The 27,288-nt window shown below is 31.6% G+C and overlaps 1 protein-coding gene across 1 annotated transcript in view; it reads left to right on the top strand.

Annotated features, from left to right (window-relative positions):
- Positions 1-27,288, top strand: part of LOC127718542 (uncharacterized) — a 191,426-nt gene that overhangs the window by 134,704 nt on the left and 29,434 nt on the right. Inside the window, exons 3-4 of the mRNA XM_052224611.1 lie at positions 19,142-19,239; positions 25,429-25,671. Coding sequence (XP_052080571.1) covers positions 25,449-25,671 — 223 coding nt within the window. The 5' untranslated portion in view covers positions 19,142-19,239; positions 25,429-25,448. The remainder of the gene's footprint in view (positions 1-19,141; positions 19,240-25,428; positions 25,672-27,288) is intronic.

Raw genomic sequence — 27,288 nt, 5'->3', positions numbered from 1 at the left:
CAACATGTCGCACTTGTTGTGTTGTTCATTTAATAACAATTTTGTGACAAGTCTAGTTCGATAGGAAAATGAGGACGGGATTGTAGTTACGATGATTGGAACATATTCGTCGTCATCTGTGAAACAGATATTTCATAACGGTCTACCAACTCGTGATTTTGTCATTAAAACTTTTAAAGGAATGATTCAAATTCCCCACTTGGAACTCTTTCTTGTGAGTAGTTAGCCTCCATCAATAAAAACATGATAGGAAACGAAATGCAAGCCCTGGCATATTGTATCAATTTGAAGATATATACTCCATATGCAGGAGTACAATAAGAAGGAAGCAGAGTGTATCTTTTTAATAAGATATATAGATAGAAAGATAGATAGATACATAGTTTATTCTCATAAAACCATGCAAGTAAAAAGGTTACAGAGAAGTTAAAAAATAATATACATAAAAATTCGATTGTCACTGGTGAGTCTTTTGTAAACGAAACTCATATCTAGAGTACAAACTTATACGCTTTGTATTTTTCATGAGTTTGTGAGCGCTATAAACTCTTTTAAGCTTGAACAGTGGTGTAACATTACAGCACAAGTACATACTGCACTTATTAAGTAGAAAGGGCTCATAGGAGCATGAAGCACAAACATAACTACCTAAAAGACAAAAAGCAGTGATCTACGTACATTCAAAGTTACTGAAACTAAGTTTAAAGCCAATACAAACTTACAGATAAATCATGGTTACATCATTGAATACTGGTAACAACCAGTCCACACCATATAGACTTATTATAAGTAAATCATTACAAATTGAGAGAAGCATGATATTGTGCGGGCCTCGCAAAAATAAATAAATTGTGTCAATGAGAAAACAGCCTGAGGCCACCAATGGGTCTTGAACACAGCGTGAAAATCTCGCATTCAGATGCGAGCTTCAGCTGGTCCCTTAAAAATATTGTATACTAGTTTATCAAAAATGGACGTCACACTATATACCAAAACATAAAAATTAACGAAAAGTAAAAAAAAAAATACAAGACTAACAAATTTAAAGGCCAGAGGTTCCCGAAATTGGACAGGCGCAAAATGCGGCTGGGTTAATTGTGTTTTGAGAAATATCAATCTCCCCTATACATCTAGCCAATGTGGAATAAATAGACAAACAGTAGTACGCACAGTAAAAGAAGTCCGAATCAGATGTTATAATAGGTAACAGAAGAAAGCAAAATGACAATGATCATCATAAATTAACAAAGGACTTCAGCAGTTACTGACATGCCAGCTCAAGCCCTCAATTTACCTATACTAAGTAATCGACAAATTAAGACTTCATCATACGAAAATCAAGCGCAATATCTCCCGCTAGGGGTTTAGTATCATACCATCATCATAAATTATACGAGTAGAACATTACCAGTAATATGCCAACAACTGGTTTTAGAACAAATATGTTTATTTCCGATGCAAAGACCCTACGAGAGAATCATTATTAATTCCAAAAAATGCCATATCTAATGACCTGACACCAGTATCGTAACTACATCCTTTCTGAATAATTATAAAAAAAGAAGATGTGATATGATTGCCAATGAGACAACTTTTCACAAGAGACTAAATGACACAGAAATTAACAACTATAGGTCACCGTACGGCCTTCAACAATATTATGAGCAAAGCCCATACCGCATAGTCAGCTATAAATTACAAATGTTAACCAATTCAAACGAGAAAACTAACGGCCTAATTAACGTACAAAAAAAATGAACGAAAAACAAATATGTCTGCTCTATGGTCGGGTTGTTGTCTCTTTGACACATTACCCATTCCCATTCCCATTCTCAATTTTATGTACACAGGAACAAACATCAAACACTGAGTTACAGGCTCCTGACTTTTGACACAAACATACAGAATGTGGCAAGGTAAAACGTGTAAGCGGGATCCCACCCTCCCCATAACTCGAAACAGTGGTGTAAACGTACAACAAAAGAACGAACTATAAAAATCCGTTGAAAAAAAATCATCAGATGAATACAAATAGAAATGCATCTAATAAAAACACAGAGTGAACGTGGGCAGGTACTTGTGCATACCAACAACAAAAAGACACTAAGTCTGTTTAAAATCTTGGTTAGCTTTTGCATTGAATGACGACATTTGTTTTGCTTTGTATAGAATATATAGAATTGTATAGATTATTACCATAAAAGTTGGGATGTGGAATACCTGAACGTATACGATGTCAGCACGATGATATACGAATGATTTTCATTGTACCGATGATAAAATTAGTTAAATGTGTTGACCAGTTTGTGATTTCGAATACCCTGGTAAATAATTTTATGTCAGTAACACAAAGATCTCTTTCGTTTAAATCAAATACGTTGTTACATCCACGAGCGAATCGAACAAGTTGAGATACATAAACACCACAAAATTGATACAATCATCGTCTCAAAATGGATAATTAATAATAGGAAATGAAAAATCATCTCTTTTATCATAAATTAAGTATTAAGCTTCCCGTTAAAAATATAAATATCAAGATCTCAAGATCTAGAAAAAGGTAGCGTGCTTTGTTAGTAATAGTTGTGTTAAAGTGAGTTGAACCGGATATGCATCTCTTTCGTGTGCATACTGAAGTTATTGAGAGCCAATATGTCACCCAAATATCTAAAAGTATTAAAACTAATAACTGATTGTATCAGATGTTGTTTCGATAGGTCTTTGCTGATTTTATTCATAAATTGTAACTCGTAGCAATAAAAGAACCAGGTTCTCAATAAATGGTGCAGAGTTAGTCCACATTGCAATTCAGATCACATAACGATCATAGCGAACCAACATGTTATGTAGTAAACATTCAGGTGCCGTTATCGTATCAAAGCAGTTCCAATTGACATATTTCTGTTGTGTGTTGTTACTAAAAAATGAAATAAAAGGTCGAATAAATATATTTGAATTTTTACTTTTTAAATACCCATTTGATTATGTATGTGATTTTTTTTTTATAAATGAAATTATGAAGCAAGGTGGTAAATAGGGTGCACAAATCAAAATTTTGAACAGATTCGGAATTACCAATATAAGCATGTAATTCATCTTGTACCTCCACCATTTATTGACACTCAAAATTAGTTAATTTTTTCTATTGTGTGTTCCTATTGTTGAAACCAGTAATTGTATAAAAATACCTTGAATTGTAACTCAAACTGCCAGTTTCAATATTTTGTTTCTGTTTGTATGGTTGTAAATAAATTTTCGATCGGTGAGTTTTATTGGATGAAGATAACACATAAACATATACAGTATACATAAAATATGTCGTTTCTGTCACTGAAAACAGAATAAATACTTGATTAATAACACATAAATAATGCAGTATATATAAATTGTAGGAAGTGTCGTATGTGTCACTGCAACATAATAAATATTTGATTCTGACTTGTCTATTTCTATAAAATTAAAGAGGATAACTATCTAAATATAAGAGATGAATATATTTGAGTAGGTCAGAGCGTCCATAATTAGTGACATTAGTGATAGATATAAATAATATTTACTGTTAGAATCACAATTTAGTATACTAGCATCTTTGACAGACTACCGATATATATTAGCGTACAATATTAATGACAAACTGATGCTCTTATGTTTTATTTTTAATGATGGATAATGTATTTTCAATAAGACGCATATAACTATTCTTGGTTCCAATTGCTTTCCATCTTAATTTTGTTTTTTCAATTTCAAGTATTGATTGGTGGCAGGGACAATACAACGTTGTTTTTTTTTAAATATCAGTGGGTAATAGCTACCATAATTTGGATATACCAAAACAAGTACTTCATATCAGATAAACATGCAATATATGGCATCCTTTTTTTACTTCATTCATACAATTTTCGAACCATTTAAATTTATCATGTAAAAAATGAGTTCTACATCGATCACCGGCCAATAATCTTTCATTTGATACGTAAATTATCGATATATATATTCCAATTTGTTTGATATTTCACCTATGTGTAGGAATCCTTTTGTTTTCAAATGTAATTCTTTCCGGTATGTTCGTTTTGACCGAACCCGAATTGGTAATGTTACATCTTACAAAGTCCATCAGAATGATTTGTCCTATACACACGTTATTTCCTACCAAATTATCTAACATATCTTTACGTCGTCGATGTTGTCTAAATGTAGGTAATTTTATTTGCACGCTTCGATGTGATTGTCGAGCTAATTAGGATATAATTTGATTTCTTTGACAGATTATTTTTCTTGATATTACTCTATGTCTTTGGTAATCAATTAACAGTTATGGCGTGATCGTCACTAAGGCTTTCTACCTCAGGAATGGATTACCCTAGATGTATTTGGCAACACTTTTAGGAATTTTGGTTCTCAATGCTCTCCAACTTCGTACTTTAATTGGCCTTTTTAACTTTTTTAGATTCGAGCGTCACTGATGAGTCTTTTGTAGACGAAACGCGCGTCTGGCGTAAATACCAAATTTTATCCTGGTATCTGTGATGAGTTTATTTGCAAACTGTGCTAGGGTAGTAGTCTTAACGAAACAAAATGGAATTAGTAATGATTTAAATGAATAAGCTTGCACTGTCACTGCAAACTAAATAAACATTCCAAATGAAAAGCTTTCACTGCTCGTACACCCAAATCAGAAAAAAAACATGCATAAGAATACGATTGTATTTCTACGACAACCACAATAAGCAATCAGATGAATACGGAGTCACAGCCATTAGTGAAAAAAAATTGTATTGCCACTTCAATCAGGCTAATACCTTAATTTTACTTGCTATTTCTGTTTATTTCTACAGAGAGTCAAACTGTCGATATTAAAGAGGTTGAACAGTGTTTGTCATTAGTTCTGAACGTCAATAATAGATGACATATATTATTAATATAGCAAAGCGAGACGGTATCTCTACCTTTTACAGTTTTTATCATTACTAGTATTTATGAAAGACTACAGGAGTGACTTATGAATTCATATTGTTAGTCTTGTAGTATTCTATATCCACTATCGAGAAAGATTGAGCTATATTTCATATCAAGGTACAACTGTCTATCTCAGTAAACAACTACGATACCAGATTTCTACATTCGACGAGTTTCTGTCTGAACTTTAGGTTTACTTTGTATTTTCACACTTCCTTTTGAATTTCAATAATTTATTCATTCCAAATACATGAAATACAACCAAACAAGCCTTTAGTGTGAAGTGCTTAGCTTGTTCGATGTTGTTATCATAGTTATGTTACGCGATATAGATCAAATGTGACGTGTTTGTTATATTCGTCTAAATGGCTGGTTATTTTAATATATCTTTTATATTGCAATGAACATTTATCATATCCACATGTGTTTCTTTTTTGAGTGTTTTTCTTTTGATATCATTTCTTATCTTGTTGTTAATTTATTATATAAAAGTTATACTTCGACGCCTTTATGTGATTATTAATGCATAAGGTTTTTAATCTATGTACGTTCAATTTGTTATAGCTAAATCTCACCTATCGTTTATATATATTGTATGCTGATCGTTTTTCTACATCAGCACTTTTAAACAACGTAAAAGGAAATCTGTGACTTTCAAGTATGCATCAAAGAGGGGAAAAAGATACCATAAGGGACAGTCATAGATCGAAAATAAACTGACAACGGCATGGCTAAAAAAGCAAAAGATAAACAGACAAATAATAGTACACAAAACACAACATAGAAAACTAAAGGCTAAGCAACACGAACCGCACCAAAACTTTGGGTGATCTCAGGTTCTCCGGAAGGATAAGCAGATCCTGTAATACCCTTACGCAGTTTTCTCTGCTTATTGACAGTCGAAAGTTTTCACAAGTTATTTCTTTTAAATGGCTTTCTCAAATTTGGACCAATTGATACTTTTTTCGGACGGTTTATGCTTTTTATTATAATCCATGTGTGTTTCATTCGATCTCAGATCTTTATTAAACAATCATTTGAGGCGTCACTTGTTCTTGGCTTCCTCCAGAGTATAGAGATGAGTTGAAAAAGGTGTTTATGCATGATAATAGTACATAAACAGAGCACATTGTTTTCCAGATCATTGAAAAAAGAAATATAAAGATTTCCTATATAAAGTTTAAAAATTCTCGGAGAAACATATTTTACCAACGGATCTCGTAAAACTGATATTTCAATAAGCTTGACATTTTAAAACTGTGTACCACACAACAAACCTCTCGTTTAAAATCGGGTGGAGAAATATCTTATTACAATCGATGCAGTGGTATAATTTTTTTTTCAACTACGTAAAATCATTATTTAAAAATATAACACATATCATATACCACCTGATTTAATTATTGAGCTATTTAAATTTACTGAAGTGTATCATGATTTATGACAAAATTATGTCTTTGTACACAGTGTTCATTCAAACATGTCATGAGGAAGATCGTTTTTTCTAAAGGAATATCTTAGGAAATTAATTTCTGAAGAGACGGTAAGTTATTCTAATATTAAGCAACGGTAGTTCCGTATATCTCATGTATATCCTTTGTTCAACAAATTATCATCAGCGTGTTTTGTTTATTTCAATATTTGTTAGCTATATTACCTTGATTGTTTTCTACCAAACAATTGGATGAAAGATAATGTAACGTGCAGCGCAAAAACAGTCGATGACTTTGGTACAGTGTGTAATGTTTTATCATCCTCATGTATATCAAATTGTTTTGGTTGAAAGTATCCACTCAACTCATATGTTCTCACCTGTATGTGTGCTCAACTGTACCATTTCTCTTATCTTACATTTTGTATGGACAGCTTTCTCATTTTCCGTTTTTGACATTTTTACTGTACAGCTTCCTCGCTACTTTGGCTTTGACTTTTTGTCATTACAACACTATTGTTTCCTTGAAATGATTTATTGTCCGTACATCAGACTTTTTTTATTGTTTGACTTGTTTTAAGCTCTTCAGTCTCCTTAATTGACTGGATGTCTGTACAGTTCCCTCAATATTTCGTTGTGCCTTTTTTTAATGATTCACTCGTCTTCGTTTTTGGCATGCCAGAATGCATCCATCGTTGCGTATGGTTTGCTATGTTTACTAACTATGCTCTGTAGTAATTTTAAAGTATGCACGTCCATTTTCACTGAACTAGTACACAATTTTATTTAGGGGCCAGCTGAGGACTACCTCTGGGAGCGTTGAAGACCCATTGGTGGCCTTCGGCTGTTCTCTGCTCTTTGGTCGGGTTGTTTTCTCTTTGACATATTCCCCATTTTCAATTTTACTTACTCAGTTTTTACTTTTTAGATTAGTTGATATGATATGGTCACTGATAAGTCTTTTGTAGTCTAAACGCGCCTCTGACGTAGACAATTTTTTCTTCCTGCTTAATTAACTATTTAAAAAATTACAAGAAAATTTCCGTGTACGTCATGAAATTTTCTTTTTTATACGGCAAACAATGGTTAAAGTTTGTCCATACAAACCAAATGCTTGAAAAAAAACCAATAAAAAAAAAAAATATTATACATTTAAAAAATTCATACTCGACATGTTTCTATTATTATTAAGGAGATTCTGCGAATTTAATTGAAATAGATGTTATAAATCTGGTACGATCGCATGATCTTATCTTTAAAGATCTTTAATAAGGAGTCAACACCAGGGTTTGTGGTTTATCAACTGCACAGAAACTATGACTAATGACCATTTTATCATGATATTGATTTAATTAGATTTTGGTTTTTTAGATCTAAAATTTAAATAGTATTTCAAAACGATTTTATTACGACATTGATGTTCAAGGTACAAAATTATTTCGATTGATGGTCAAGGATCAAAATGCGTTTGATGCTCTTCAACTTTCTCATAGGTTTTGTCTTTTGGTGAGTTATTATGGACACAACGCACAACACGCGTAAGAAATTTTAAGTTTTTGATATTAACCGATTTTTAATAATTTCTAGAGATACTGATGTATGCTATCCTTTTTTCTGATTTGGTCTGGCTCCTGTTTTGATATTTCATTCCACTTTTCTACTTCACTATTTTAATTTGGAATTGATATCGATAAATCAATACATGCAATGGTACAACGATGTAAAGATTAATATGTTACATTTAACGCATTAAAGTTCTACCTTTATCATGTTTATCAAATTCGTCCTAATAACAGCCCTCATAAGTTTCAATGAATGTCTTATTCTTTAAATTACTACTTTTCAACCTTTTGTTAATTCTATTTTAAGGTGGGTAACATAGCGACTAACAGTTATTTTATGTATTTATAATAAATAGAAATGTGATACTTCACCTTAACATTTAAATTCATACAGAGCAAATCGGTTGAATGATTCCACTGATATACTGATAATAAAAGCTCTTTAATTATATTGAAAATAAGATCTATTTTTTGTCCAGTTTAAATGGAATTTGTGTTTTAAAAAAAAAATCATGCTTTTTTTTTCAATTTATATTCTATATTTTGAAACAGCACTGCAGTACTAATTCGTGTCTAGCATTTATTGAATATCAGAATCAAAGGCAATTAGTATGATACATGTTAATATGAAAATTAAAAAAAGTCAGTACATGTATTTCTACCTTGTTTACAGTGGATATGAATGGTCAAAATCCACCAAGAATGTCTTTCTGGCTAATAACAATTAAATCCATTCATTTGAAGCAACCTAAACTGCGAATATCAATGTTGATGATTCCTTAGATTTCTTGCCATATAAGGTGTGAATGTTAAATTCCTCAAACTCTGTCTATCTTTTTTTTTATACAAGGTGCTTCTCTTAAACTGTAACCCATCTATTGCAGTTCCGATGTTATTGTTCTCAACCAAGTGTTGCGTGATCTCCTTGGCTTTCTCTTACCTTGTGGTGTCATGTGCAAAAGTGTCTATACAGTATGGTTGTATGGCATTCTCATTATATTGTCTTGCATCTTAATCGTCTTCGTATGATCTCTGTATTTTCATATCTCAAGGTATGTCGGTAATAAAAACTGCAATAATGAAGGGTGATAATTTCGATGTTATCATGTTGTTATTTTGCTGTTAATAAGTAGATACCAAGTTATACTTTCCCCATCACCATTTACAAGTTTATTTTTATTTTTAATTTATTTACATTATATTGTTTTATTTACGATACCGATTTATTCTATATAATTTTATATTATAACATCCTTTCTTAGAACGATCAATGCGCGCTTAACCTATTTTTTTCCATTGACTATTGAATCATATGTTTAAATGTTGGTATACGTCAACTTAACATGGACCTGTTTATTTTCCACAAAGATCATATCGATCATATCGCTGTACAATTATTTGAGAAGATCTTCACCATTTAAAACCAATAAGCATTTAAATTGGTCTTTATACAAAAGTTTAACGATTTCCAAGGTCAAAAATGTACATTGATATCTTATACCAGAAGTTGTTGTATTAAATTCAAGTAAAACAAATAAAAACAAAACAAAGACAATCATTTATTTTGAAACCATTTTTTATCAATTAATACTTTAACTCATCTTTCTCTGTACTCAAATAATGATTGTCAGACATTTCCCCTAATGTAGAATTAAGCAGATGTGGTTTGATTGCCAATAACACAACTATCCATCAGAGTTCAAATAACGTAGATGAAAGTAATGATAGGCAACTATACGGCTTTCAACAACGAGGAAACACATACTGGCCCTCACAAGAACAAGGTTAGCCAATTCTAACAACGATTCATGGCCTAATGTTTAACAAAACAATTTGCGAAAAGCAAATAAAACAGACAAAAAAAAAAACGACAACCACTGAAATACAGGCTCTTGACTTTTGGACAGGCTTTAAAAAATGTTGCCGGGTTTAAAATGGTTCTGTGCGCTAACTAATACTTTTTCCAGACGGTTGATATTTATTTTTAGATTCACGTGTGTTTAAATCGATCTCCTATCTGCATTGGTAAACGTTTGTTTTGATGTAACACATTACAACGTTGCATAAAAAGAAAGAAAATTGTTTTGGATATCACTGAAAAAAGAGAGATAAAGTTTTCCCACACGTGGTCTAATATTCTTTAGAGAACCAGATTCTACCAACGGAAGATATAGGGCCGATTACATTAGCAGATGTTATCTATTAAATTACAATCACGTTGCAAATATAATGTAATCAATTACATTACAATCACACCCTAATCGAAATGTTTAACATCACATTACTGTTTTGAAAGTAATCATGATAACATCGTTTTCTGCTCGATCTAGTCGGGTGACATACAATGCGTGGTTCAGCTGTGCTGTTTTTATGTGCTGACCTAGGTTGATTTACGTGTTCGTTTTTATTATGTAGTTAGTCACAACTTCGGTGTTGATTATGTATATCAATTATATGGTCATTTTTATAAATTTACTGTTTGCAAAAATGTGAATTATTCTAAAAACTAAGGATTTTCTTATCCCAGACAGGTAACCGTAGCCGTATTTGGCACAACTTTTTGAAATTTTTGGTCATCAATGCTCTTCATCTTTGCTTGACCTTCTTTACTATTTGACCTGAGCGTCGCTGATGAGTCTTATGTAGACGAAACACGCGTCTGGCGTATTAAATTATAAACTTGGTACCTTTAATAACTATAAGCATGTCGTAATGTTCTATTGTATTGTTTATTTGTGTATTTTTCTGTCCTGTATGTTCTTCCATTTGTTTGTATTGTAGTTCTGTCATGTAATGTTGTCATTTTAGTGTTATATTTAACATTGTCATAAAAGCGGGAGGTTTGGCTAGCCACAAAACCAGGTTCAGCCCACCATGTCTTTCTAAAATGTCCTAAGCTAGGAAAATGGCAATTGTTGTCTTATAGTTCGCTTCTGTGTGTGTTGCATTGTCGTTTGTTTTTATGTTGCACTCTAGAGTTTCTATTGTTTCGTTGTTTTCCTCTTATATTTGATGTGTTTCCCTCAGTTTTAATTGTAACCCGGATTTGTTTTTTCTCAATCGATTTATGACTTTTGAAGAGCGGAATACTACTGTTGCCTTTATTTTCTATCATAATGTATATGATTGTGACAAATATTCCATTTCTATGGTAAGAAAGAACATTTTAAAATAGATATGGAAAACAAAATGTATACTAATGTTAAAAAAAAGATTTTGTCTTTAATTACATTCGTTTATCTGTGAACTCATTTATATCGATAATCAAAGTCATACTTCGATTCAAATCACCCAAATGAATGTTCTATGCTTTTGGATGTCCCTTTTGTTATTACAAATAATGAAGTGAGTGTTTATATCAGCAAAGATCAACAAGGAACATAACATCAATCTGACAATAAAACATGTGAACAGCAAATTCAGATGGTGAACTGTTAATAAAAAAAAATACACTCTATATGTCAACGCTTGGTTTTTCCAAACGTGTCATATAATTTGTTGTATCCATGCTTGTATATAAAGAAACAATTTCAATGTAGATGTACAACATTTGTATTAGGCAAGTTATCATATCAATAAAATCTGAAAATTAACTTAAAGTTATCATGATTACACTTGGTTTTTGATTTATGATTGATTAAATAACGATGCCAATGCGTTTGATAATATAACATTGAACCGTATGATGCGGGATTATGGCATTTTTCAACCGATGCAGTGGTAGAATCTATCGTTTAACTCATGAACAATTATTATGTATAAATATAACACGTATCATATTCCACCAGATTTAAATGCTTAAGCTATTTAGAGTTATTGTAGTGTATCACCGTTTTTGACCAAATTATTTCTTTGTAGACTCTGTACATATAAATATGTCATGAGGAAGATTAGTTTTACAAAAGGAATATCCTAGTAAATTAATTTCTGAAGAGAAGAAACGCATCGCAGAATCGGTAAGTTATTATAACATAAAGCTACGTTAATTCATTCATTTAACTATAAGATAAGAAAATGTGGTATGATTGCCAATGAAAAAAACTCTGCATAATAGACCATATGAATTAGAAATGAACAACTACTGGTCACCGTACAGAATTGAACAATGAGTACTGCCCATACCGTATATATTTGTCCTGTATGGTTTATGGTTTGGCCTGTCTGTATAACTCTCTTATTGATTTGTGAATGCCTTACAATGCTCTGTCTGACCTCTTTGTATTCCGTAGATACTTTATTTCACTTTGACTGCACTACCATTAAGTAAAAGGAAAGATCAAGACTTCATTATAAGAAACATTAATTCCCAATCCCGTCCTCTCTTCCACAAATATGATCTACCGAACAAGACTTATCACAGGGTTTGTAGTAAGATGAACATCAGATAAACTACTGTTCATAAAATTTATAGTTATTGCATAATTTAGATTTATAAATATTTGTCTTCTATAATGAGGGGCCAAATTAGTCTAACAGCAGACGTATTACTAGGTTTCAACATGTAGCATTGTTTGCCTTCCTCGTTTGCATAGTCTGAGATATAATATATAATAAAGTTAATTGAAATGGAAAGAATATTTGAGATCTCTTGATATATTTAATGTGTATCATCCTTTGTGGTCTGTACAACATATTGTGATCAAGACAGAACTAAACGTTTTTATTGTCTATTAAAACACAAAAATGTATGACAAAGAATAAAGGAGTTTTTAAAGTTTTTCCATTCAAACGAAACATGTGAAAAAGAAGTTCAGTTTTACATTTTAACTTTCCAAACAATGATTTATTTGGCAAAGATTGATCATATTTCTTTCCTATTATAAGCAGAGACACGTTGTCTATTAAAACGAACGTTAAAGTCGTCAACGCTCGGATGATCTCATTGTTGAAAATCCACAAAAAAGGTATGTGAATGAGATACGACCTCACTGTCAGGTTGTGTTATCACTTAAGTGTGATCTGAGCGTCACTGATGAGTCTTATGTAAACGAAATGCGCGTCTGGCGTATCTAATTATAAACCTGGTACCTTTGACTATTGTACATGTTGTATTAGCATTTTCATGTACAACTAACTCTTTTCTCGTTAAATATAACACCAGGGGTAGATGATATGTGTGTTCTGGTGGATCATTGGGAGCTCTTTTTTGCGCTAGAAAATCGCAAATAATTGTGATGACTATTCAAAATAACTGCTTTGCCATTATCCTTTTTTATTCAAACTATATATCCAATGTACCACTATTTTAGGCGTGTTAATTATAGGTGACGTGTTTCATGAAACTCGTTAAATTTACACATTTTAACCATAACCAGCGACATAGCATAAGACAGATGCTGACTGAAATGACATCGAAATAAGCCTTAATTGTATACAGAGCAAATGCTACTTGTTTTGTTCATTTCTTCCACACCTCAGTTAATTCCTACATTTAACAATTACAGAACACCCAAATGAACGTGGATAAATAGAAGTTATTCTTTCTTCTGTAACATGTGTAAGCTACACAAAAATTTGTTCATTTGTATTTTCAATGTTTAAAAAAATAAATAAATCAGAAGCACTATATTTCATACGTGTTATTGATCTAGTTTGTGTTTGGTTAACGGTAAAGGTAAAATTCGTATAAGAAAGATACCGTATATTTACAAGTGTGGTTGGAAATATGAACCATTAACATATCAGCAAAAAATATTTTAACAAGCCTTAAAATGTATTAATTCATTAATATACATTCAAATAGTGACCATAAAAGCGTTTCTGCTCATTCCAAAAAGGTAACTTTTTAATGTATGACACTACTTAGAAATTCATACTTAAGCGATTATCAAGATGTAGTTTTGTCACGTTTTTTAAAACGCCATATGGTATTTGATTGAGTAAGAACTACGAAGCATTTGATGATGAAAGATATATCACTTTGAATTTGTCTTATCTTGTATTTATGGTTTTGGCTAACCTTTTTCATTTTCTTTTCTTTTACTTATTTCTGATTAAGGGTTGCTGCTTACAAACCAGGTTTTAAACCAAAAGCTCCAAGTTGAAAAATCATCAATTTGAAAATATTACGGACGCAATGACGAGTTTCTTGACCGTTACAATATATATGTTTCACAGATTGTCTTATACGTTTGTACGTGTGACACATATTTAGAAGGATCTGCTTGCACGCCTGAAGCACCTGTAATCCCCGGTATGTGTTACTTAAGACTTAAGTTTTTTATGTTATGTTTTGTGAACTGTTGTTGGTATTGTCCTCTTTTTTCGTGGCATTGTTATTTTATTTTCGACTTATGTCTTTGAACATCCCTTTGGTATCTTTTGCTTCTCCTTTAAAGTTTTTTTTTAAGATATTAACTCGCCTTTCAAATCGACGTTGTCTTTCATTGCGTGTCCTGTTCGTAATTCTGTGCTTTAAAAACTAATAAAAAAAATTCTAGCCCTTTAATTGTTGGAACATACAAAGTTTGGACAGCTGAATATTTTGTTGTATCAATGATGTTGCCTAAGCTTAGTTTTTGCCTTGCTTTTTTAAGACTGTTAATTTTAATTTGTTCATGATTTTGTTTGACTCACGTTTAAAATATTTTCTTTTCATTTTTCGACGTTACTACTTTTTATTTTAGAGTTCATATCGACATATAAATATATGTAAAGGTACCTTGTAATAATAATTAATATGTAAATTTTAACGTATTGAAATTCTTCTTTTACAAAATTCGTCCTAATAACTGCCCTCAGAAGTTCAAATGACTGAATATCATATTCTTTCAATTACTTCTTTCGTGAATTCCATTTAAAGGTGTGTAACATAGCGTTGTTTATCATAAATAGACCTTTGATACCCTATTCTAACATTTAAATTCATACAAAGCAAATCGTTTGATTGATTCTACTGATAACTTGACAAAAACTCTTCATTATATAAAAAATATTTTCTCTCGAGTTTAAATATAATTCGTGTTCAAACATTCAAATAATTGTTTTATATTTAATTTTGTTTTCTGGTACAGTTCTGCATTGTTTGTTTGTGTCAAAAGTATCAGAAGTAAAAAAGAAATACAATTTTTAATGCTAATATGTTAATACAATAAATCAGCATGGAGTAAGCACTTGCATTTCTTCTTTCATGTTAACAGTGAATATATATGGTCACAATCAACTGAGCGTATGTTTCCAGCTAACACAAATTATTCATAGTATTGTTAAGGATGTCAAACTGCGAATACCAATTTTGGTAATCAAATAGGGTAAGTGTCTCATAAAACGAAATGATAAATGTTGATGAAAAAAGAGGTGCATAAATTTGTTTGATCAACATGGGATATCGTATTGTTGTACTGATGAGTCTCTTATAGACGAAACGCGCGTCTGGAGTAAATACAAAATGTAATCCTGGTATCTGTGATAAGTTTATTTAAAACCACTTGGTCGATGCCACTGCTTGTGGAGTTTTAATTCCCCGAGGGTATCACCAGCCAAGTAGTCAGCATTTCTGTGCTGACATGAATTACCATTGATATGGTCATTTGTATAATTTACTGTTAACAACATTTTGAATTTTTGAAATACTAAGGCTTTTCTACCCCAGGAATAGACTACCTTAGCTGTATTTGGCACAACTTTTAGGAACTTTGGTCCTCAATGCTCTTCAACTTCGTACTTTATTTGGCCTTTTTAACTTTTTTTACATTTTAAATTCAATGATGAGTCTTTTTTAGACAAAACGCGCGTCTGGCGTATACACAAAATTTAATCCTGTTATCTATGATGAATTTATTTACAACCACTGGGTCGATACCACTGCTGGTGGAGTTTTAATTCACCGAGGGTATCACCAGCCAAGTAGTCAGCACTTCTGTGCTGACATGAATTATTATTGATATGGTCATATTTATAAATTACTGTTAACAACATTTTGATTTTTTGAAATACAATGTACTAAGGCTTTTCTACCTCAGGAAAAGATTACCTGTATTAGGCACAACTTTTAGGAATTTTAGTCCTCAATGCTATTCAACTTCGTACTTTATTTGGCCTTTTTTAATTTTTTTGGATTTTTAGAATTAATATCGACATATACGTATATCATGTATATGTTAAGGTATCAGGTAGTAATAATTTATTTGTAAAATTTAAACGTATTGAAAATCTTCTTTCACAAAATTCGTTCTAATAACTGCCCTCAGAATTTCAAAAGACTATATGTCTTATTTTTCTATGACTCCTTAAGTGAATTCCATTTAATGGTGGGTAACATAGCGACCCACTTAAGTTGATCATACAAAGACATTTGATACTGTTCTGATGTAACTGTTCTCAACCAAGTGTTGCGTAGTCCCCTTGGCTTTCTCTCACCTTGTAGTGCCATGTGCAAAAGTGTCTTTACAGTATGGTTGTATGGCATTCTCAATACATTGTCTTGCATCTTAATCGTCTTCGTATGACCTCTGTATTTTCTTATCTTAATGTATGTCGGTAATAAAAACTGCAATTATGAAGGGTGATAACTGTGATGTTATCATGTTGTTATCATGCTGTTAATCAGTAGTCACCAATCAAGTGATACTGTCTCCATCACCATTTACAAGTTTATTTTTGTTTTTCATTCATTTACATTATATTGTTTTATTTACGATACTTGTATACCTATTTATTCTATATAATTTAATATTATAACATCATTTTTTTAGAACGACCAAAGCGCGCTTTAACTATTTATTTCCATTGAAAATTGAATCGTATGTTTAAATGTTAGTATACGTCAACTTAACATGGACCTGTTTATTTACCACAAAGATCATATCGATCATATCGCTGTTCAATTATTTGAGAAAATCTTCACAATTTAAAACCAATAAGCGTTTACATGGGACTTTATACAAATGTTTACCGATTAACAAGGTCAAAAGTGTACAGTGATATCTTATACCTGACGTTGTTGTATGAAAAACAAACAAAGAAAATCATTGATTTTGAAACCATTAATAATCAATTAATTCTTTAACTCATTTTTTTCCATACTCAAATTATTACTGTCATTCATTTCCCTTAATATAAAATTAAACAGACGTGGTTTGATTGCTAATAACACAACTATCCACCAAATAACGTGGTTGGAAGTAATGATAGGCAACCATACGGCTTCAACAATCAGAAAAACACACACTGAATAGTCGGCCATACAAGGCCCCGACATGAAAAAAGTTAACCAATTCTAACAAGAAAACTAATGGCCTCATTATTACAAAAAAATTTACGAAAAACAAATATAATAGACAAAATCCAACGACATCCACTGGCATACAGCCTCTTGACTTTAGGACAGGCTTTTAAAGTATGTTGCTGGGTAACATATGTTTGTAGGTGCTCAACCCCATCCCACTTTATTCTTAGTTCACTATGTCAAATGGCATTCTTAAAGTTTGAGCTTATTTATTCTTTTCCCAGACAGTTTTTATTTATTTTAATGTTTAGTGTTTAATTCGATCTCGCATTGGTCTAAGTTTGTTTTTGACGTAACACATTACAACGTTACTTAAAAAGAAAGAAAATCGTTTCGGATATCACTGAAAAAAGAGAGATAAAGTTTTCCTAAAAATGTTCCAAAATTCTTGAGAGAACCAGATTCTACCAACGGAAGATATAGGGCCGATTACTTTAGCAGATGTTATCCATTAAATAACAATGACGTTGCAAACATAATGTAACGGATTACATTAAAATCACATCTAAGTTGCAATTGCATTGTTATTTGTAACATTTCTTTATTTATAAAATTTCTTAACTTTTTTTGAAAGAAATCATGATAACATGGTATACTGCTTGATTAAAGAATGTTTTAAAACTTTGTAAGCCATACACAAAATACCTACTTTTTGTGAAAAAAATGTGTTTCGTTTTAACCCTTATATCTTAACTATATTCATGGTATTAAGAACTTTGACTTGGTACATAGAAATATACGTATTGTTTGATAGCATAGACAAGTGGCATAACCTTTTTTTTTAAGATTTAGCCCAGAAAAATTACAATTATATTTAGTTATACGACCCGAAAGACAAAAACACAAATACTAAAATATAATAATGATAAAGTAGTTTTATCGTCCTTGGCATCATTATTAATACATAAATATCAATATATTTTACAGCTTGTCTTTTTGGTTTTTGTTGCGCTTCAGTGTGTCTGTTGTTTCGTTGTTTTCTTCTTATAGTTGATGTGTTTATCTCAGTTTTAGTTTGTTTCGTTTTCTCTCAATCGATTGATGACTTTCGAACAGCGGTATACTACTGTTGCCTTTATTAAATAACCTATTCATTTTTTGTAACACACAAGATGAGTTTTGGTATTAAAAAACATCGTTTAAATCGCAATACATAATTCAGTTATAAGTTGTTTACCTTATGATGTATATGATTGTGACAAAAATTCCAATACCTACTATGATTAGAAATTAAAAAAAGAAGATGTGGTATGATTGCCAATGAGACAACTGTCCACACATTAGAAAGCACATTTTAAAATAAATATGGAAAAAAAAATGTAAACTAGTTAAACAATTTGGTTTTAAATAACACTATTTTATCAGTGAACTCATTTATATCGAAAATCAAAGTCCTAATTCGATTCAAATCCCCAAAATGAATGTTCTATGCTATTGAATGTCCCTTTTGTTATCACAAAAAATAAGTCAGTGTTGATATTAGAAAAGTACATAACATCAATCTGACAATAAAACATGTGAACAGCAAATTAATTTAGTGAACTGTTAATAGAAAAAAATCACACATTTTCACTCAACATGTCAACGCTTGGATTTTCTAAACGTGTTATATAATTTGTTGTATCCATGCTTGTAGATAAAAAACAATTTCCATATATATGTACAACATTTGTAATTGGCAAGTATAAATAAAATCTGAAAATTAGCTTAAAGTTCTCATGATAACACCTCTTTTTTTTTAATTATGATTGATTAAATAACGATGACAACACGTTTAATATTATAAAATTGAACTGTATGAAGCGGGAACATAGCGTTTTACAACCGATGAAGTGGTAGAATCTTATTGAGTAAAATTATTATGTATGAATATTACACATATCATATACCATCAGATTTGAAAGATTGGGCTATTTAGAGTTAATAAAGTGTATCACCGTTTTTGACGAAATTATTTCTTTGTAGACTCTGTACATATAAATACGTCATGAGGAAGATTAGTTTTACAAAAGGAATATCTTAGTAAATTAATTTCTGAAGAGAAGAAACGCATCGCAGAATCGGTAAGTTATTATAATATAAAGCTACGTTAATTCATTCATTTAACTATAATATACGAAGATGTGGTTTGATTTCCAATGAGGAAACTCCGCACAATAGACCATACGACTCAGAAATTAACAACTATAGGTCACCGTACGGACTTCAACAATGAGCAAAGCCCATACTGTATATATTTGTCCAGTATGGTTTATGGTTTGGCCTGTCCGTATAACTCTCTTATTGATTTGGGAAGGCCTTACAACGCTCTGTCTGGTCTCTATATATTCCGTAGATACTTTATTTCACTTTGACTGCACTACCATTAAGTTTAAAGAAAGGTCGAGACCTCATTAAACGAAACATTAATTCCCAATCTCGTCCTCTTTTCAACAAATATGACCTACCAAATTAGTCTTATCACAGGGTTTGTAATGTGTTGAGCATCAAATAAACTAGTGTTAATAAAATTTATAGTTATTGCATCATTTACGTTTATAAATATATGTATTCTATAATGAGTTGCCAAATTACTCGAACAGCAGACGTAATACTAGGTTTTAACTTGTGGCATTATGTGAATTGCTTCGATTGTACAGTCTGAGATAAAATATATAATAACTTTGAATGAAATGGAAAGAATATCTAAATTTGTGATCCGTTGATATTTTTAATATGTCTTATCCTTTGTGGATACGCCCTTCAAACGAATACAAACGCAAACCAAGATTATCTGTTAAAATATCAATTATATATCATGTGTTCGATTTTAATATCATCTTGTCCCTCGGTTAACCCTTTGATTTGAAACATATAAAATATATAATAACTTTTAATGAAATGGAAAGAATATCTAAATTTGTGATCCGTTGATATTTTTAATATGTCTTATCCTTTGTGGATACGCCCTTCAAACGAATACAAACGCAAACCAAGATTATCTGTTAAAATATCAATTATATATCATGTGTTCGATTTTAATATCATCTTGTCCCTCGGTTAACCCTTTGATTTGAAACAACAACAGTCAGTACAACATATTGTGAGCAAGACCGAACTAAATAAAGTTTTCTTCTTGATCCATTATATATTAAAACACAAAAATATATGTGTAAGTCATGCAATGTTTATTTTTTTTGTGTGACAAAGAATAAAGGAGTGTTTAAAGTGTTTTTCAATTCAAACGAAACATGTGAAAAAGTAGGTCAGTTTTACATTTAAACTTTACAAACAATGATTTATTTGGCAAAGATTGATAACATTTCTTTCCTTTTATAAGCAGGGACACGATGTCTATTAAAATGAACTTTAGACGTCGTCAACGATCGAATGTTTTCATTGTTGATTTTGTTTACAAATTCAGTCCAAAATATATGTGTTGTTCATTATTTGTACAGAAACAGGGGCACTATGTCTATTAGAATGAACTGGTCTTGAATGTATTTTTACAATCAAAAACCATCCATCTTGCTAATTCTCCATGAAAAATTTAAATGACTGGATGTCTTATTCTTCAAATTACTTCTTTTGTGTATTCTATTTAATGACAGATAACATACCGACCTTCTGATGTTCATGATAAATATACATTTAATACTCGATATTAACACTTAATGACATAGAACGCATATCGGTTGAATGATTTCAATGATATATTGATACTAATAGATCTTTGATTTAAATATTTTAAAAGAGTTTAAATGTATTGCGTGTTTTTTTCAGCTTATATTTTCAACTTATATTCGTTTCTGTAACAACATTTCTTTACATATTTGCGTCTTGTAATATGTGACATGAACATTAGAGAATTGTTAATATGAAAAACAAATTATCTGTGCCAAATCAGGAAAATGATCATTGTTATATTATAGTTCGTTTCTGTGTGTGTGTTACATTGTATGTTGTGTTTCTGTTGTGTCGTAGTTCTCCTATCATATTTGATGTGTTTCCCTCAGGTTTAGTTTGTAACCCGGATTTGTTTTTTTCTCAATCGATTTATGAATTTCGAACAGCGGTATACTACTGTTGCCTTTATTTATCCATAGATTGAGTTATGTTCGCTTTAAACGAAAGGTCATTCTTTTGAAAAATAGGACGATACAAAGTTTCAATGAAACAGATATTTTTTTTTTTAAGATTTAACTTGTTCTGTTTCATTAAATTGTTATAATTGAACTTTTTTTTCCCTTTTTTGCCGAACTGAAATATGTGATAAATGGTTTATAACATGTTTTTTTGTCATATTGTCTCTGAAATCATCTCTCGACCCATATCGATTTGTTACCATAAATAGCTTAAAACATATACTAAATTCTTTCAAAGATACAAACATTTAGTTAGTACATTTGGCGGTGATTAGAATTCTCAATGTTACGGTTGTAATGTAGTTAAAGCGCGGAAATCCTTTTGTGATCCGTGTAAACTCATCAAACCTTTAAACACACTTATATGTAAAGGGTATCTTACTATTGTTGTAATGAGATCTTTGAAATATTTTTAATTGACACAGCCTTTTTGTGTTGTCCTCAGCAAATTAAAACATAACTTAAATTGTATTCTTTTCAAACGTTTTTTTTTGGGGATGTATACATACACAGCAACATTTTTCTATTAAGAGAATACTCAATCTATATATAACATTATGCATGTGTATTAAAGGTTAACTTTGATACTGCATGACTATACTTTTTTTTTTGGCATTGCACAAGTCATGTTTTCTTTGAGTGTCCAAGACGTTTAAATACTAAATCCCTGGGATGTGTTTTAGTTGCTTTTAGTGTCTGATGCTTGAATTTTTATCAATCAATTATTTTAGCTTTTTACTAGCTACAATAATTGCAAGTACTCTCCAATCGTACTTTTGTCTTAATGTGACCTGATGATACAATTTGTAATGCGTTTTTGTTATTTAATGTTCACCTTATATTGTTATATCTCGTTTCATTATTTTTAATATATACCACCTTTGATAAGTGTTGGGTATGACGATACATTTTTACTTCTCTTCTCGTAATATGAACAATACCATTAATAATTTTGTAACAGGCAACAGTTCCGTTCTCCATGTATATCTTAAAACAAAGTTATTCTTATTTAACTGTGCACTTTTTTTGATGGCGGCATTTTGTCCAAGGTTATGGTTGTCTGTCGGATATCGTTTTACATCTAGCCCACTTGTCTTATTATTTTGGTTTTACATTATACGATATACCATATGTATTCGTTCAGTGTTTGTTTACTTGTTTTTGTTAATATGTCTTTTGATTGAGCTAGGCGATTATTTATAATTTATTGTGTGTCTTTCTATAATAAAAAAAAACAAAGGAGATGGAGTATCCATCCATGACACAAATTCAGTTCATGCACAGAAAAAAACCCGATCAAACCGCAAAGGAATAGCTTTCTATGTTGTGATATTACACCAATATTTTGGGTAAGGTGAAGGATTGGGCCTTTTAAAAACGTTTAAACCCACTGCATTTGTTTAGTCAGGAACCCGATGCTCAGTGGTTACTGTTTTTTTTTATGTTGTTCATAAGTGTTTCTCGTTTTGTATATAGATTAAACCGTTGTATTTCCCATTTGAATGGTTTAACACTAGTCATGTTTGGGTTCCATTATAGGATGCCTTTCGTTGTGAGTCAAGGCCCAATGTTGAAGGCTGTAATTGTAACTATTATGGTTTTCTTTTACAAACCGTGACTTAGATGGAGAGTTGTCTCATTGGCACTCATACGGTCAAAGGTCAAATCAGGTTTTAACAGTTAAAAATAATATATATAATTTAAAGTAAATATATAAGCGAAACCTGCTGTATATACGAATCACCAAATCATGCATTTACAAAGGAATAACAGAATAAACCTGTAATTGAAGACAAACAGTTAATGTAAATCAAATTGCATATAACGTATACACAGCGATACATGGAAAATAATAATAGAAACTCGATACGGACAAAATAAAATATCCTATAGGCAATAATATTAGTAGGTTTTGCTAAGATTGGTTCATGGACACGATTACTAATAAAATCTATTAATTGATTCAGAGAAGAAAATGTTATTGGTGAGTTGAAATCCATCCATCAGAAAAAAAAGGGCGAAAGATAATAGAAGTACTGAAAAATATATAGAGATGGTATATTGTTTTTAAAGAAAAAGTTGGGCACTTTTAATTGTTTGTAATCAGATTATGAGGTACCAAAATAACTGATATATAATGTCAGGTCATAATATTTAAGAAAATTAGTGCATATTGGCACTTTATCATATTAACACCTTCAATATGTGCCGACAATAACTCTTGGAATTTTAAATGGGCTCCATTTGATGTAAAAAAAATCATAGGGATGAAAATACTCAATCGGAATGCCAGAAAGTACATTTATAAAAACAAATTGATGTCTTTATTGTTGTCGACAGAAGTTAATGTAACCTTAAGCTTGTAAAGTCCATGTTTGTACGAAATTCCGAAGACGCTGTAGTACAGATGGGCGCGATCCTAACCTGTACAGCTAGTTAACTAAATAAGCAGACTTTATGACTGGTTAAAGTTAACTTAGGACAGGTTTTATCACTGCTGTGACCGGTCTTAGGACAGAATTTGTGTTAACTTAAAAGCAGACTTGGTTCTAGGACCGTTTAATGATTGCTCGAAAAGTTAACTTCAGGACAGGTCCATGGCCAGTATTGAAGTCCTACACGCAAGTTAACTTATGACCAGGTCTGCTTTCAAAAGTCAAACCAGACCTGTTCTTATAAAAGTTAACTTTGGTTTGGTCCTTGATAAAGTTAACATGATCCAAAGTTAACTTTGTTCTGGTCTGCTCCTCTAAGAAAAAGTTAACTTGATCCCAAGTTAACTTTGGTCTGGTCTGCTCCTCCAAGATAAAGTTAACATGATTCAAAGTTAACTTGTAAACAGGACTGCTTTGATTGATGAATGTCATATGAGTATCGACTTCCGATCAGTGAAAATCATACGATCTTAGTCTTTTTTATGTGAACACAAATATCAACTATGCCACCAGTAAAATCTGTTAAATAGCAAACTTGTCATGTCAAGCAGACCTGTCAACAGATCTGGTCTGGTTCGGTCAAGCAGACTTGTCCACTGGTCTGGTCTGGTCCGGTCAAGCAGACCTGTCCACAGGTCTGGTCTGGTCAAGCAGATCTGCCCACAGGTCTGGTCTGGTCCGGTCAGGTAAACCTGTCCACAGGTCTGGTCTGGTCAAGCAGACCTGTCCAGAGGTCTGGTCCGGTCAAGCAGACCTATCCACAGGTCTGGTCTGGTCAAACAGACCTGTCTACAGGTCTGGTCTGGTCAAGGTGACCTGTCCACAGGTATGGTCTGGTCTAGCTGACCTGTCCTGGAAAACAGGTCTGCTCTATCAAACTTGTCCTCATGACTGGTCTGCAGCAGTCCTAAAAAAGCACACACGAGGTCTGGACTGCTAGGGATAAAGTTAACTTACAGGTCTGCTAAAATGTTCCCAAGTTAACCTATAGAGTAGTCGTAATGACTGCTTTAACTTAACTTGTGTACAGGTAAGGACTGCACCCATCTGTAAATTAAAATTTATTTAAACATTAATTTCTGGAGACATTTACTTCCATAACCACCATTTACCTGACCAGATTCAAATCAGAATTTCAATTCCAGCTGATTCGGTCCTTTTATTTATGGATAACTCCACCGACTCATTTCATATTTTCAATAATCTGCTTCTGATTTCGAAACGGAGAACAAGTTAGATATTGAGGATTTTCACTTTTCTTAATCTCTATTGATACATTTCCTATTATTGTGCTTTTACCACATCTATATGTGAATAAACACGTATGATTAAACACAGAATATTCATATTCTTGACTCAGTTAAGAAATTTCCAACGTGATTAAAATTGGTTTTATAGATAGTTAAACCTCCCATTTGGCTTAAAGTTGTTCATAGTTTTGATTTAATGAAAGAATGGGGTAAGCAACAGACATAATATGTATTGTTAATTGGGAAAACATATCTTTACATCCTTTGTCATGTGCATAATATCTTAAACAATTAAAAAAGTTAACAAGCAGTGACAAAAAATGGTACAATAGACTAAGATCTGACAATAGGCCACTAAACTTCCAATTGAATGATTTAGAATTGAAAAGCGTTAAATAGTTATATAAGCTATATTTGAAATTGTATGCTTTCTGTAATTTTAGATTTTTGAATATTGAACAACATGGTGTCAAAAGAGGAGGAAAACTTTCTTCGTATTGTGTATCTACACTACAGAGTAGCCACTGGAGCACTTACAAATTTCTTTGATAAGTTTCACCCAAGTTTATCCGCTGATTTGAATATACCAGGAAACAAGGCTATATTGCAAGATCTGTATATTCCCCCTCCTAGGAAGAAACGAGTTCTCTATCGAGGACAATGGGATACTCTGTATCCTCCACCAGGTACGTTTCTAGGAGAAAACGAGTTATCTATAAATGTCTATGGATTATTATGTATCCTACATCAGGCCAATTCCTAAGAGATAACGAATTCATTATCAAAGACAATGATATATTTTGTTTCCTCCACCAGACAAGTTCCTAAGAGTTTTCAATCACTTGGTTTCAAGCAGGGAATGAACATTTCTATTTTCCAGTTACAAGATAAACAAAAGGCTGATAGTTCAGTAAAACGCAATTTACCAAGACTAAAGGTATAGAGATTTTAAGTATGCTGGACTGATGTAATCATAATTCTAGGTGTTGTAGTTTCAACGTACACACCAACGGTCTAAGTTTGTTTCTATGATTTTTACAGCGACATAAAGTATTTGAATATGATATGTCTAACCGATCATTTTGTTTTAGAGGGCTATGATTTTTATTTTAGAAATTTCTGATTTCTGACAGGTTAAAACTCCAGATTACTGACAAAAGATGAACTGTTGTTACTTTACCATCATGAAAAAAGCATTAAAAAATCTTGGAATTGTCTATTATTTATAATTAGTTATTTGACCGTTGCATTTTTGGGTATAATTAGTTATCAAAGGTACCAGGATTATAATTTAATACGCCAGACGCGCGTTTCGTCTACATAAGACTCATCAGTGACGCTCAGATCATAAAAGTGCATATTGATTTTTACCTTTTAATATTTAGGTACCGTTCCATGACATGTTACTTTATAAGTGTAAATTAAATACGGCGTTTGAATACAAATTGAACAAATTGATCGTATAAATAAGTTTTATGACATTTGTTGAATTATTGAAATTTACACTTCTGTTTCTACTTCATAAGTCATTGTAAAAAACGGAGCTAACGATGAATTCCAAAGATGCATTTTGCTCATCAATCTAATTTCGGTGTTTTGTTACGTATTAGTTGACAAGAAAAGTAACTAATTTGAGTGACGAGTCTTCCAAAGGACAAACACCTTGCAAGATACAACATTTAAAGTGCGAATCTTCAAGCTTTTGATTTTTATACAAAGCACACAATTGTTCTCGGACTATAAAAAAAAAACATACGGTTTAGCATTTAAACTTGACTTAAAAGACAAAACCACTTATTAAACATGATCAAATGTGTATTGAAATGTATTTGCATTGCATTAATGTATTGTTCGTTTATTATAAATTAGATCTAATCCCTTTCGACTCATGCATACAAAAATGATTACAGAAATAAACTATGCGATTTGCATTTGATTGTTTTCTGTTAAAATCAATCATGTATTGCTTAATAAAAATAGCTAATGCGGCGTAAAGCAAACAATAATCAATCAATCTTAATGAAAGATAACTAAACGCACTACTTCTATCGGTGTTATTAGATTTGAAGTATCAATAAGTTAGTTCTATTTGATAATGGATGACATTTCGTTAGTTGACGTTTGTGTGGTTACTACAGTACATATCTTGTAGTTTTAAGGACGTCACTGATATGCATGCAAAATATACAAAGAAGCTAGCTCTTACAATGGAATATAAGGTCGTAGTATTTTTTATTAACAGTGTTTGACCTAAGGCAGGTTTACAACGTGCAATAGCCAATAAGTTACGATTTCTATCGAGA

The sequence above is a fragment of the Mytilus californianus genome, unplaced genomic scaffold (assembly GCF_021869535.1).
Source record: "Mytilus californianus isolate M0D057914Y unplaced genomic scaffold, xbMytCali1.0.p SCAF_10, whole genome shotgun sequence".
NCBI lineage: Eukaryota > Metazoa > Mollusca > Bivalvia > Mytilida > Mytilidae > Mytilus > Mytilus californianus.
The sequence above is the reverse complement of the archived record's forward strand: the minus strand, read 5'-3'. Positions and strand labels throughout refer to the sequence as shown.